The sequence below is a fragment of the Garra rufa genome, chromosome 15 (assembly GCF_049309525.1).
Source record: "Garra rufa chromosome 15, GarRuf1.0, whole genome shotgun sequence".
Classification (NCBI taxonomy): Eukaryota; Metazoa; Chordata; class Actinopteri; order Cypriniformes; family Cyprinidae; genus Garra; species Garra rufa.
In genome coordinates this window covers 46056386-46072125 of record NC_133375.1, presented here as the reverse complement: position 1 = coordinate 46072125, position 15740 = coordinate 46056386, and the positions used below count along the sequence as shown (strand labels likewise).

Sequence of the window (15740 nt, the reverse complement as noted above, 5' to 3'; positions counted from 1 at the left end):
GAATTCCTTGTTGGACATACTACTTCGTCATAACTGCGTCTTTAACGGACGCTCTGTTGCTTAGTTACCTGAATCTGTCACTGTTTAAACTGCCCTGTCAATCATCACAGTTAACATTATCTACATTTCGTTTAATTTAATTTCCTACCGTATTAGAGAGAAATTAAGAGGCACGTTCTTTAACGAGTCTTTCATGCCGAGAACTCTGCGCTTGTGTTTGCTTAATTATGCATTTAAACGTTAATGACCAAACCTATCATTCTAAATGTTGCTGCATATGGAATATAACGCGGATAACATTTAAAAAATATTTTTTATCAGGTTACACACTGATTATTTATCACTCAAACCCCTTTCTCTACCTGTCCGTTGGTCGCGCATATCCTCCATGTTTGTAGTTTTTTAACACTTTTTATGCGTGTTTGTAGTTCTAATCGAATCCTCGTTCACGGCGCAGTGTGTTGTGGGCAATATTAGCCGTTAGTGTGCATTGATCGTTAAGTAGTAGACCATCTGGGAATCTTTGGAATACTTTTTTAAACATACTACGATTTGGGACATACAATACTATTTAGGACAGACGCAGCTTGTCTGAACGCTAGTTGGTGCTCCAGTATAATCGGTCCGCCGAATCTCATCCAGTGAGAAACGTTCCGCGGTGCAAAACTAAGTGCGATTAAAATGCGTTAAAAAATTTTAACGCGTTATTTTTGTGTAATTAATAAATCTAAATTAACGCGTTAAAGTCCCGGCCCTAACATACATATATATATATATGACACACAATTCAATAGTATGTCCAAAAACATTTAAGAACAATTGTAAATTGTTATGCAAATATTATTATTAATTATTATTAATCTTAATATTAGGAAAATATTAATAAATAATCACAAGAAAAGCTTTAACTAAAAAATACATTAAAAAGAAAATTTGAAATAATAATGTACAAATATTGTTAGATGCAGAAAAAAAATTAAGTTGAAGTACTTACATTTTAAAATTAAAACAAAAAATTAAAAGCTATATAGAATTTAAATTGACAAAGGTGCATAAAAAAAATTACTAAATCTTAAAATTAAAAAGAAAACTGGAATTATAAAAAATAAAAGCTATAAATATTAATAAATACTATTTCAGAATACAAACAATACTACTACTAGTTAATGCATTACTTTGGAAGCCCATTTGGAATCAAATGAAAACCATATCATAAAATAAATTACTAAAACTTGAAATTAAACTAAACCAAAATGAAAAATAAAACTGGAATTATAAATAATAATGTAATATGGCTATAAATATTAATAAATACTATTCTAGGATATAAACAACTACTAATAATAATGCTTATCTGCATTAAATATGGAGAAATGCCACTAGATAACAATAACTAGACTGCTAAGAGTAATGCTAGGTAAATTATACTAGTTAGTGCATTGCTTTGGAAGCCCTAAAACTTTAAAACACAAGATAAAATAAAAAAGAAATCAACTGAATAAAAAATAAATAAATGAAATGAAATAAAATGATTATATTAGCTGAAAAAATTAACTGGAAATACTAAAAAAAAAAAAAACATTAAAGAAAATTAGAAATACTGCCCTAAAACTTTAAAACTCAAAATATGAAATAAAAAACTAAATCAACTGAATAAATAAAATAAAATAAAATAAAATGATTATATAAGCTGAAAAAAATGAAGAAAACTATAAAAAAAATATAGAAAAAATACAGAAATACTGTCTTGGCAGCTAGAACGGAAATAATGTTCAAGCTGAAGTACTACAATTTCTAAAATCAAAAAATTAAAGCTAATTAAAATGTAAAATGACAAAAGCACATAACAAAATTACTAAAACTTACATTAAATTTAAAAAGAAAACTGGAATTATAAAAAAATAAAGGCTAGAAATATGAATAAATGCTATTTTAGGATATAAACAATACTATTAATAATGCTCATCTGTATGCATCATCATATATTAAATATATGAAAATGCCACTAGATAACAATAACTGGACTGTGCTGAGTGTAATACTAGCTAAATTACATTAGTTAGCGCATTACTTCGGAACCAAAAAAAGAACCAAAAAAATTAAAAAAATTAAAATTAAATTAAATTAAATTAAAAGATGAAAAAATAAACTAGAAATTAAACAGGAATAAAATCCAAACTAAAACAATGCCGTGTTAAACATACCATGAAGGCCACTGGGAAATTTTCCAACTTGAATCTATTTCCATGTGTAATGCTTACAAACCAACTACAGATCATGCAAGACTAAAATTATCTACCAAACAAAGCTTAAAATTAGTCTGTTAACCAAGTCTGAATTACCAGCAGAAGATTAATACTCAGGGTCAGAGGTTTAAAACAAACCCCAAACACAATGCCTGAGAAATATCCATACAGTGCTGTAATAATAATTAATCATTGACACACAGCCATAAATGAGCTGATGTCAATGCTGTCACCAGCAGACGCGCGTCATCTGACTGTCATCATGTGTATTCTACTCTAAAAGGGCACAAACTAGCACTCAGTACTTTCTCCTTTCACTGCTTTTGTGAAAAGGCCTGTCAACGTGGAACTGATCTATTGAACTGTTGTTCCGCTTTCCGTTTACTTTGTTTGCTGTCAGTTATTTAACAGATGTTAATTATACAAAGTGGTTGGCAATTCCCTTGAATTTTACTGGAAGTCCACTGGACGCAAATGGGTTTAAGTGTCTCAAGAGTGCAATGATGAAAGCTCATCACCACCTATAGAGTTCCAGTTACTACTAGCTATAATGCTATCAACAATGCCTGCTTGATATGTAATACTTTAACTAGAACACCTATTTATATTCTCTAACTTATGTTTCTTGAGTATGGAAAGTAATTATTTAAAATTGTAATATTCATAATATTATATTTTTTAATATTATAATTTCTATTTGATATAATATGCACATCACATAGAAATTAATTATTTTAAAATATTTTTTGTACATACCATTAAAATTTTATTTATTTTTGAATACTTTGAATACTTTTATTCGTTATTGACACTCAATTTCAAATTTGTTTAACATTTATAATTAATAAATTCTTTTTGAGTATTGAAATTAAATTTGAATATTAAATTGCAGTTTTTCATAATATTACTGTTTTTACGGTATTTTTTTATCAAAAATGCAGATCAGATAGAAATGTATTCATTTTTAAAAATATTTTATAAAAACTTTTTTTTTTCCATCTCATAAATATGCATATATGTACATATGTTAAAAATAATAAATAAATACATTTTTATTTATTTTCAAACACTTTGAAGACTTATTCATCATGGACACTCGATTTTACATTGTTTTTATTATTAATAATAAAAAAAGTTTCTTATCTATGGAAAGTAATTATTTTAAATTGCAATATTTCATAATATTACTGTCTTTACTGTATTTTTTGTATTTTTGATAAAATAAATGAAGATCAAATAGACATTTATTAATTAAAATATATCTATTCTCATAAATATGCACATCTGTATATATAAATATTGTTTGGGGTCAGTTTTTGTTTTATTTATTTTATCTATAAATTATAAATGTTTATTAATAATAAAAATGTTTGAGTATAGAAAGTAACCATTTTAAATTGTATTAATAGTTCACAATATTACTGCTTTTACTATATATGTTTGATTAAATGAACGGAGATCAAATAGAATTTGTACATATGTTCAAAATAAAATAAATAAATAAATAATTTGAATTAGAATACTTTGAAGACTTTTTTGTATTTTTCATCAAATAAAGAAAGATCAAATAGATTTATTAATTAAAATATATTTTATAAAACTATTCTCAAATAAGCACATCTGTATAAATAAATATTGTTTGGGGTCAGTTTTTGTTTTATTTATTTTATCTATGTATTTATTTGTTTGTAACAATAATGTTTGAGTATGGAAAGCAATTATGGTAAATTGTAGTAATATTTCACTATATTACTGATTTTACTGTATTTTTGATTAAATAAATGCAGATCAAATAGAAATTTATTCATTTAAAAATTATTTGATAAAAACTATTCTCATCACAAATATGCACATATGTTTGAATATTTGAGGTAAGTTGTTTGTTTGTTTATTTAAATACTTTTATCCATCAAAGACACACAAAATTTTACATTGTTTTCAACATTACTAATAATAAAAAAGTTATCATTTTATTATATATTAATTTAATTTGTAATAATATTTCACAATATTACTCTTTTTACTGTATTTTTGATCAAATAAATGCAGCCTTGGTGGGCATAAGAGACTTTCAAAAAGATTAAAACAAACAAACAAATCCTACCAACCCCAAACATAAAAGTCTAATCCAAGAAATTAAATATTAACATATTTCATTTTGGGTCATACAGCCCTAAAGTTTTGCCACTTCCTAGCCAAATATATTTCTTACCACAAAAAAAGTCATTAAGCACCTGTCCAGTTATGCAACATGTCAAGTAACACTAGGCGAGTATCCAGTGTTACTTTTGTACACCTCCACATAAGTCTGCAAAGTCTAGACCTATTTCTTGACATAATGTACAACTCTGCCCTCTAGAGGTGAAGTGCAAAGTCTGCAGCACTATGAAAATGATGGACAATGTTTCTGAGAACTGAGAGATGTAGAACATGTACCAAACCAGAATGACTAATGAGAACATGTGATGTTAAACCGTTACTAATGAAGTGCATGTGGAATGTAAAATCACAAACATGTAAGCAATCATTTAAGAATAAATCATCTTTTCTTACAATTCTTTCAATACTGATTTGAATTAGGTCACTCTTAGGTCCTCTTTTGTGTCAGTTGTAGCCATTTGCAATCACATGAGGGTGAGCAAACAATGACACAATATTCATTTTTAACTGAACAGTTTCTAAGTACAGCATATTTATAAGCAACTGTCCCACCCACACATCCTGCAGTTACAGCACTGGTCATTAACCAGGTACCAAGTAAAAGTTACCCCTCCTTGGAAGCCTTGAGGGTCATGAGAAAGCTTTACTTGTAGACTGGCATTTTCATGCACGACTCGCTCACCTCCTGCAGTTTCTCATTTTCTTCCATGTACTTCTTTGCGGCATCATTTGCTCCCTCTGCTTGCTTTTTAAAGGCTTCATTAGAGGCCATCAATGTAGCCTGCTGAGACAGCAGTGTGGCCAGACGTCTCAACAGCCTGGAGGAGAAAAAAACAACATTAACTCATCAGACACAAGTGCATTTAATAAACAGTCAACAGTGAACAGTGTGTATCTGATCGTTACGGCTCACCGCAGCAGCCTAGATTGTGATTCTGCATTGCACGGACACAGGTTTTGGCATAATCAGTGGTGCTTGCAAACAATCTCTGTTACTGTTATTTGAACAAACCCCTAAATCTAAACACTGAACTTCATTGCGTAACTCGTCTCAAAAGCTTGTGCACAAGACATGAATGATTCCTCAAATCTAGTGGTTTGTTGAGGAGACGTGCTGTTACTTTTCTACAATTTTCACCTTTTGGACAAAACAAGAGGGAGAAATAGCAGATATGGCCCATATATAGAAACAAGAATGTCATATTTGACCCTGGAGCACAAAACCATAAGGCTCAGTTTTATCTATCTGGAGTATATAAAAGATAATTTTAAATAAAATAAAATATATTTTTTTTAATTTTAAATAAAAGATTTAAAAGAACAGCATTTATTCAAAATAGATATCTTTTCTAACAATATAAAAATTCACTATCTATTACCAATTTAATGCATCCTTGCTGAATAAAAGTATTAATTTCTTTTTTAAATATATGCAGTTCTTTTTACCTTTTTGTTCATTAAAGAATCTTTATAACAGATTGCAAAAAAATAAAAAATTAAGCAGCACAACTGCATCCTACATTGACAATAAAAAGTTATATTTTACACAATATTACAGATTTGTTCCATATTTTTGAAAAAAAAAATGATGCTTTAAATTGAGCAAAGTAATGATAAAGACATTTATAATGTTATAAAAGATTTCAAAGAAACCTAAAAAAAATCTACTCGGCTGTTTTCAACAACAATAATAATAATAATAATAATAATAATGCTAAAATTTTAAATCACAGGAATAAATTACATTTTAAAATATATTCAAAATAGAACTTTGGATCAAATAAATGCAGGCCTGGTGAGCAGAAGAGATCTCTTTACAAAACATTAAAAATCTTACTGTCCAAAAACTTTTGACTGGTAGTGTATATCATGAAATTCAGAGTATGAACACTTTGGCACACATATCTTTATTTGAATAACATATGTTCATTCTTACATGCAAATCTGTAAATGGGGAAGCCAAATACGAGAATACACACTTGTATGATATTTCTAAATTGGACAGCAGAAATATCATCTCTGTAAATGATCTTAGATTGGGTTACGTAGCATCACTCCAAAAGCATGCATATCACTTCGAAGAAACACTGTGTGCATTATTCACCACCGGAAGACAGCACGACAAAAATCAGCATAAACAAATGAGTAACTACCGCTCGACCATAAGCAAATATCACATGGTTTTCGCCAGCCTAAAGCCAACGTATAGCTTTGATATATTCTCCTCATTTAACACGATCAGTCTTCTACAATTTCTTAAAGCCAGAGGAGCTGAGACACGCAGGCTGAGGACATCTGAACTGTGAGCACGAATGCTAGGCTAAAGGCGGCTTGCATCACCTTCATGTCAGTGTCTGCATGTGTCAAAAGGGTTCAAGGTTGCATTAAAGCCTGCTGTGACCAAAATGCAGATGGTTTCACCCATAGACAGCCACAACTTCAATAAATGCAGGAGAGGCCCACATTTTGGTCAAATGCTCTGTATGAGGTAACAAAGGTGGTCTGAGGTGACCCACATTAGAACTTTACCCTATATTGAACTTTAAATTTGCCAAATATGAGACAAGTCATTTTCTCTTGGTTCAAGTGCTTATACGGTACAGATATGGTACCTCAAATAAAAACCAAACAATAATGAAGTCAAAAGATTTTGGACAGAAAGATTTTTAATGTTTTTTAAAGTCTCTTCTGCTCACCAAGCCTGCATTTATTTGATCCAAAGTACAGCAAAAACAGTAAAAAAGAAATTTGTAGTAAAATATTTTTACTATTTAAAATATCTCCTTTTGATTTTAATATATTTTAAAATGTAATTTATTCCTGTGATCAAAGCTAAATTTTTGTTTCATTACTCCAGTCCATTACTCCATGGTCCTTCAGAAATCATTCTTATATTCTGATTTGCTTCTAAAAACATGTATTATTATTATGTTGAAAGCAGCTCAGTAGATTTTTTTCCAGTTTCTTTGATAAATAGAAAGTTCAGAAGAACAGCATTTGGCTGAAACAGAAATCTTACATAACATTATAAATGTCATTATTATCACTTTAAATCGATTTAAAGCATCCTACTCCAAAAATGTATTAATTTGATCACAGGAATAAATTACATTTTAAAATACATTCAAATAATTTTAAATTGTGAAAATATTTCACATTACTGTTTTTTCTGTATTTTGGATCAAATAAATGCATTTTGATCAAATTAGTGCATATTCATTAGAATCATAAATTAAATTTAAATATTGCTCTAATCATGTATAAATACTTCAATTTATAAAAAGTCTATATTTTAAATAAAACAAAGAAACACATTGAAATATGACCTATCTTGATATAGATAAAAAAATAGATTATTTTGCAATTAAAAAAAGTGTGTTATCAATACTTCATATTTCATATTTAGGCTTAGATTGCAGATTACAGTTTTTCCAGTGATGTCAACTGGTTATACGCTGAAAATATCAGAATCAATAAAGCCAGAGAAGGAAAAGGAAAACAATAAAGCAAAATAACTATATTATCAGATGCATTTGTGTATAAAATATTGAAAAGCGTAAATAAAAGTTCCAAATGTCCATAAAAGATTCATTCACTATAAAAAACATCTGAGAATATATCTGCAGTTTAATGTATTTTTCTTACTTTACTAACAACTTTTGTTTTATTTTAAGCATAAATCTAACTAAACTGTCAGGCGCCAGTGTACTAAGACAAACAGACTTGATTCAATATATATTCTCAAAAAAAGTTATTTTTGCAACGTTTGCCATTGTCTTGCATTAATCACTGAACAGCCATTTCCACTACACATTGCAAATGCCCACACAGCTCCTGCCTGCTAACACGCCTGTAGCACATGTCAAACCGTCATGTGCTGCTTCAGTCACCTTTGTGGCATCTGTGCGTTTGCTGGCAAGGTGGAAGAGGTCCATTTTGTAACAAGAGTCATGGCCTTTTGGTCAGTGAGAATGCCATGAACACAGGCTAAATATAATACCCATCACCAGTTGCTTGATCACATGTCCTGCAGCTGTCCGTGTGATTACGAAAACGACACTCATACCCGGCAGTCAAGGGAAGTACTATCGCTAATGGATGTAGTAGTCATCCGGCAGGATATAAATAACCTGCCATTCAGAGAAAATATGGTGAAACCCCTGTAAGGAAAAACTATGCAGAGCTGGGAGACTCTCACATGTTACGTATAGAGCACAACAACGAGCCGGCCAATGGCGACAAGGGACGTTAAGTACCCGTGGATGAGGTTTGTGAATGGAAACATTGTGGGGGACCCCCAACCGGCTCAACATAAGATTCTTTCCATGTCTACTGTAATGTAACGACATATTCTGCTCTCTGTCTGCCGCACACGTACACAACTCATTCACCTTTCATGACTATAAATAAAGACACTGTGTCCAATAAGGTGGGGACGCAAGATAAATCTGTGCTAGAGAAATTAGAAAGATAACTTGCATGACAGGTAATTGATTTATAAAAAAACAGAACATTAAAAGAAATAGTTTACCCAAAAATGAAAATTCTGTCATTAATTGCTAACCATCATGTCGTTCCAAAGCTGTAAGACCTTCGTTCATCTTCAAAACACAAATTGAGGTATTTTTGATTAAATTTGAGAGTTTTCTGACCTTGCATAGACAGCAACTTGTGAAAAGTAAAGACATCATTAAAATAGTCCAGACTGACAGGGAAGAGTTTGCTGAAGAGTTTCTTTTTGTTTTCTTTGCGCACAAAAAGTGTCCTTGTAGCTTCATAAAATTACGGTTGAACCACTAATGTCAATGGAATATTTTAATGATGTCCTTACTACCTTTCTGGGCTTTGAATGTTTTAGTTGCATTGCTGTCTATGCAGGGTCAGAAAGCTTTTGGATTTCATCCAAAATATAACTTAACTCCGAAGATGAACAAAGGTTTTACGGGATTAGAGCGACACGAGGGTCAGAAATTAATGATAGAATTGTCATTTTTGGGTGAATTATCCCTTTAAATGAATTTTCAATTTCAGTGTGGAAAAATAAATAAAGCAGGCCCAAACTTAAGGAGAGGAACTACAGCCTTAAATAATGATTTTTGGTGCATTTAACCATAATCTCATAAAAAATACAAATAAAATTCAAGAATGTATTTAAATGTTAAAATTGTATGGTTTTATATCACCTTGGCTCTCTCAATAGCCACTGTGACTGACGTTTTGCATTGAGCAAAAACAGTTAATCATAATAACTAGTAATAACAGTTAATCTCATTTCAAATTTTACGTAGAACTTGCTGTTTTGGTGGCATTTTATTATCGTTCATCTAAAAACAATGCATTTAAATGCACAAAGTATTCAATTAAACATTTTAATAAAATAAAAGGGTCTAATTATTGCATCACCCTGGTTACCCTTTGAAAAAAAAAAAAAAGTACAAATAGTTTGCAAGACTAAAAGCGGGTGGTTTTGATGGCATTTATTGTCCCTGACAACCTCTGTAGTCCTATTTGTTAGCAATTGCCCTAATAAAAAAATCATGAGTGGGATATTACAGATTTTTTATTTCTTACATTTTATGCCACGTAATAAAATACATATATGCGTGTGACCCTGGACCACAAAAGTAGTCTTAAGTAGCACAGGTATATTTGTAGCAATAGCCAAAATACATTGTATGGGTCAAAATTATTGATTTTTCTTTTATGCCAAAAAAGATCATGTTCCATTAAGATATTTTGTAAATTTTCCACCGTAAATATATCAAAATTTAATTTTTTTCAGTACTTTGATTTTTTTTTTTTTTGCACCCTTAGATTCGAGATTTTTTTTTTTTACATTTATTATGTATTTATTACTTTTAGATGATGTGTATAAATTTTATTTTAAAAGATTGACCCGTGACTGGATTTGTGGTTAAGGGTCACATATAAAATCATTGAATTTGTGATGAAGGAAGTTTCTGGGTTTTCTGACTCACCCCTGTATTACCTATCACCTAGTTGTGAATCATTTCAAAATAAAAGTCTTCTGAGCCTTCTACATAACTTTGCACACATTTGCATACTATAAGGTGGTAACAAATTTGCATATTTAAAAAAATTGTAAAGTCTAGATTATTTATTGTCATATGCCAGATTTTACTATTTGTAGGTCCCCTTATCATAACATGAACAGTACCCTCTGTCATTTCATATATCATATCAGTGACTCTGATAATATTTTAACTAAACATCACTGATAAAAATTCTTAGTTATGACAAATAATCTATCTGTCCTGAATATCCTTGAGTGGGCGGGCGGTCTGATTTGACTGACAAATGAGGTCTGCAGCACTGAGCTGTAACAGGCTCCAGTGACAGTTGAGAAGTGTTATGTAAGTTGAGGAAAAAAACTAGTAAAAACAACCTTAGTAGTTGTTTACCAGGGGTACTAAATTTACACTCTGCAAGCAATAAGTAAAGAAGTTATTTGGCTGGTAATTTTAGTGGGTACTGGCATATAACACATGGTTACAATGAAACTTGTGCATCTTCTTATAAATACACTCCTCAGAAACAGAGCATGGAGAACCTGAAGACCTTGTTATGAGTGTCCGGGTGAAGTTCTGTTTACAAGCTTGGTCCAGAAAATCTGCTGGGAGCAATCAACTAAACTGAAATCAAACCGTGTCGTGCAACTGATCGGGTTCGAAAAAACGGTGCCAAAGCTCCAATGCCAAAATGACTTGTTGAGGCGGGCAAAATGCAGAAATGAGAGAGACCTGGCATAGAAAATGAGAGTGACATAGGGGGAAAAAACTCACAGACACAGGAGCAGTGCAAAGCCAGCGATGTATTCGTTCCTCTGGGCTCTGAAGAGCTTCATGTGGATGTGCTCAATGGCCACGGGATTGTTGCTCAGATCCACTTTCTCTGTCACACTGTATTTTCTCACTTCTCTAAATGCATCTGTAGAGGCAGAAATAAAAATGTTACTTTCCATTTTTCATTCATAAATCTAGATCAAGCAAAGCAAAACTTATAACGAGAACTTAAAAGTTTGGAGGGCTGTTGAAATGAATGTAATAACAGTTAAATATGGTTTTACTTGCAGATTTCATTATTGCATTCAGTCAAAATGTGTAATTGTCAAAAAGTATGATTTTTAATGTTTTTTTAAAGAAGTCTCTTCTACTCACCAAACCTGCATTTATTTAATCCAAAGTAAAGCAAAAAGAGTACAATTTTATAATATTTTACTATTTAAAATAAAGATTTTTATTTGAATATATTATAAAATGTCATTTATTCTTTTGATTTCAAAGCAGAACTTTTTTGCATCATTACTCCAGTCACATGATCCTTCAGAAATCATTCTAATATTCTGATTAATATGTTGAGAACAGCCGAGTAGATTTTTTTCAAGTTTCTCTGATGAATAGAAAGTTCAGAAGAACAGCATTTATCTGAAATAGAAATCTTTTTTAACATTATAAATGTTTTATCATCACTTTTGATCAACTGAAAACATGCTTGCTAAATATAATTATTCATTTCTATAAAAAAAGAATGCTGCAAAAATGTAATCAACTGTTTTTAATATTGATAATTTAAAAAAATCTTGAAGAACAAATCAGCATATCAGAATGATTTCTGAAGGATCATGTGACACTGAAGACTGGAGCAATGATGCTGAAAATTTAGCTTTGATCACACAAATATGACATTTTAAAATATATTCAAATAGAAAGCAGTTTTTTTAAATGGCAAAAATATTTCTAAATTTGACCTTTTGCTGTACTTTGAATCAAATAAATGCAGGCTTGGTGAGCAGAAGAGACTAAAAACATTAAAAATCTTACTGTTCAAAGACTTTTGTAGTGTAGTGTAACATATTTAGTTTAATTTCTCTTTCTTTTTTACCTTAAATAAGGTCATATTCTACACTTTGAGCATTTTATTTTAATGAATGTTTTGTAAATTAATGTTTTTTTAAATAAGCATCTTATGTGCAGCAAAGCTTCATTTATCTAATCAAAAAATACAGGAAAAACTGTAATTTTGTGAAATATACTTACACTTTATAAGAACTGTTTTCTATTTTAATATATTTGAAAATGAAATTTATTCCTCTAATGTAAATCTGAATTTTCTGAACCCAATTTTTGAACAGTAGTATAGTAGTAGAATTTACTTTTTATACCCCTGCCAGGTTGGTGAATACTAAAGTGTTAGTATGTAAATTTAGGCAGTCATATGCTTATGAGTACATTATGACATCAATACAGCAATCTGAATGACATGCTTTTGCAACTTTTTATAATGACACATCGTCCTCAACATCATACTGACTTATCTTCCATTTGTTGGTGTATGTAGATTTATGCAGAAAGTTATGAGTGAACTAAACTGATGAGAAGAATGCAGTGAGGTGTTTTCAAACTCACCGACGAGCAGAAAGACAAGAATACAAATGATGACGATAAAGGCAGTGTTTCCATACGTTGTGATCAAAGCGACCAGCCTAGATTTGAAAATTCTGCTCCATCTACAAAGACAATAACAAAGATAACACCTTAATAAACAAAGGGCAAAAGAGCACATAAGATAACAGTAATCTTTCTCAAGAAGTCCATAGAACATGAAAGTTTACATTTTACCAACAAACAAAAAAAGAAGCACATACAGATGTCTTTGAGAAGGGTTTTTAAGGAGTCCAATTCTCAAAGCGTTTCTGTGTGATTCTAAGAAAATGCTGTTTACCAAGTGTCCCAACCTTGCAGCCTTTAAACTGACTGGAAGGTCATGTGAATGCTCTCAAATTAAGAAATGAATCCCTCACAAGACCTCTATTCGAAATCTCTTCGCGGAATAAAATCGCTGAACAGAATCAAATTATCCTGGTAGTGCTGGAATCAAAACATCCAACACAGCTCAACTAAACTAAATAACCAGAGTGAGTCATGTTTTAGGACTTTTACACATCAACAATATTTCGCCACAAATGGACAGATTTCAGTCCTGGCAACACTCCGGGATATTTCCTGGAAAGAGACTAAGTTGAAGACAACTAGTGTGAGCCAATAAAATGGATCAGAAGTGAAATTTCACAACCTTATGATTATCAGAAATGATTAAGATTACTACGATAAGATAACGTGAACCTCAGATTCTCAGGCCATCAGAGATGTAGATGATGTTGTTTCGTCATTGGAACAGATCTGGAGAAATGTATCAAATTATCAAACATCTGATAAAAACATCACAATAATCCAGAAGTAATCATGACTCCAGTCCATCAATTTATATCTGTGTGTTTGACAGAAACAATAGAGTCCTCCATACAAAACATCGCTTTCTACAATGAAAAAGCAATGTTTACAAGCAAAAACAGTCCAAACTACAAATATATGTCGGAAATATGACACATTTCTTTCTTACAAATACAGCTTTTCATTTCACAAGATATAAAAGATGGACTGGAGTGGTGTGGATTACTTGTGATGTTTTTATCGGCTGTTTGGACTCTCATTCTGACGGCACCCATTCACTCCAGAGGATCCATTGCTGAGCAAGAGATGTAATGCTAAATTTTTCCAAATCTGTTCTGCTGAAGAAACAAATTCATCTACATCTTGGATGGCCTGAGGGTTAATTTTCAGCAAATTTACATTTTTGTATGAACGGGTGTCAACACCATCTGAAACTCACCGTTTGGGGGAGATGAAGGGGACACATAACAGTAGTACCAGAAACACCTCGGCATACAGAAACGTAGCCACAGCCGTCCATTGAAGACTCATGACGGCTACCTGTAAGTAAATGAAAACATATAAGAAATGATTAGCTTCACGATTACATGCACATCACTAACCAAACCCTGTAAGCATTAAATGTGACATACAGAAGGTTTGGAAAAATATACTGAAGCCCAGGGGCAAACCAGACTTGTTTCTTTCATTTATTACCATGTAAGAAATGCAGACACTCAAGTACTCTGGTGATGCTAAGCAAAATCTAAACTGATACAATAGCACCATCTTATGTCTGCTACAGAACAGCCACAAGATGAAATCATTTCTGAGGCCTTTAGAAATTATGAGACGTTCAATAAGCAATTCATGCCAAATACAAAGAGAAACTACTTGGTTTTGTAGTGAATTATCACTACAACGTGTCAAAGCAGCTCACAGAGAGCAAGTTCGCTCTCTTAGCAAGAGCAGGTGTATTTATTAAATGAATCACAATAGATTAAAAATTAAAGACAGGAAGTAATGACTTAACACCTAAATGTTAGATTATACCTAAAAAGAAATAAACATTTGTTGATAGATCTTATCAAATATAACAAACGAATGAATGAATGAATTACAAATGTATTGCGTCACTCAAATACATCTGTTTAGACTGACCAAAATACGACTTTAAACTACTAGGTGATAATAGATATGTATATGTGTAAATATACGTGTGAATAATGGGAATACATATGTAAACAAACCCACATACATAAACGTGTCTCTGTCAGAACAGCACACATATGTGAAAATTCGCTTTGTTATTTAAGGTACGCGTACAGTTACCGCATTCATAAGAGCTCTGTTTATAACTGAAGTGTAATTGAATAAACAGCTGTATTAGAACTTACTGAATTTGAAGTTAAATGCAGAAATATTCACAGAAAGGCCTGCAGGAATGTGTCAAAACTTCTGCTGCACCCTGTACACACTTCACATTAATCTACTTCCGGTATGTGTGCCAACTCATTCTAACACATGACAACTTCCCGCGTCGGAGCCTGGAAATTCTAGCGTAAAAGTCCCTGTTTAATAAAATCAAAATTAAATGACCCTGGACCACAAAACCAGTCTTAGCCAAAAATACATTGCAAATTTCCAAATGATCGATTTTTCTTTTATGCTAGAAATCATTAGGATATTAAGTAAAGATCATGTTCCATGAAGATATTTTGTAAATTTCCTACCGTAAACATATCAAAACTTGATTTTTGATTAGTAATGTGCATTGCTAAGAACTTCATTTGGACAACTTTAAAGGCGATTTTCTCAATATTTTAATATTTTGCACCCTCAGATTCCAGATTTTCTACAAACGGTATATAAATGGAAAGCTTATTTATTCAAGCTTGTTTATTTATTCAGATGTATAAATCTCAATTTCAAAAAATTGACCCTTTTGACTGGTTTTGTGTTCCAGGGTTACATATCATGTGAAATAAAATCATCATTGAAAATTTTGAAATAACACTGACAAGGCAAATCACATTCAAAACAATGTTTATTCCAAACACAACCATAACAATTATTAATCTTCTGAAAAGATTAAACATTTAGA

General features: G+C 31.3%; 1 protein-coding gene across 1 annotated transcript; it reads right to left on the bottom strand.

Moving 5' to 3' along the window:
* Positions 1-5049: 5049 nt before the first annotated feature.
* LOC141287789 (B-cell receptor-associated protein 31-like) lies at positions 5050-15158 on the bottom strand. Its single transcript, XM_073819915.1, has 5 exons — positions 15034-15158; positions 14097-14197; positions 12833-12933; positions 11210-11354; positions 5050-5224 (listed from the first exon to the last, which is right to left on the bottom strand). Exons 2-5 carry the CDS (start codon positions 14186-14188, stop codon positions 5050-5052), a joined length of 513 nt encoding a protein of 170 aa, XP_073676016.1. The 5' UTR covers positions 14189-14197; positions 15034-15158.
* Positions 15159-15740: the final 582 nt, after the last annotated feature.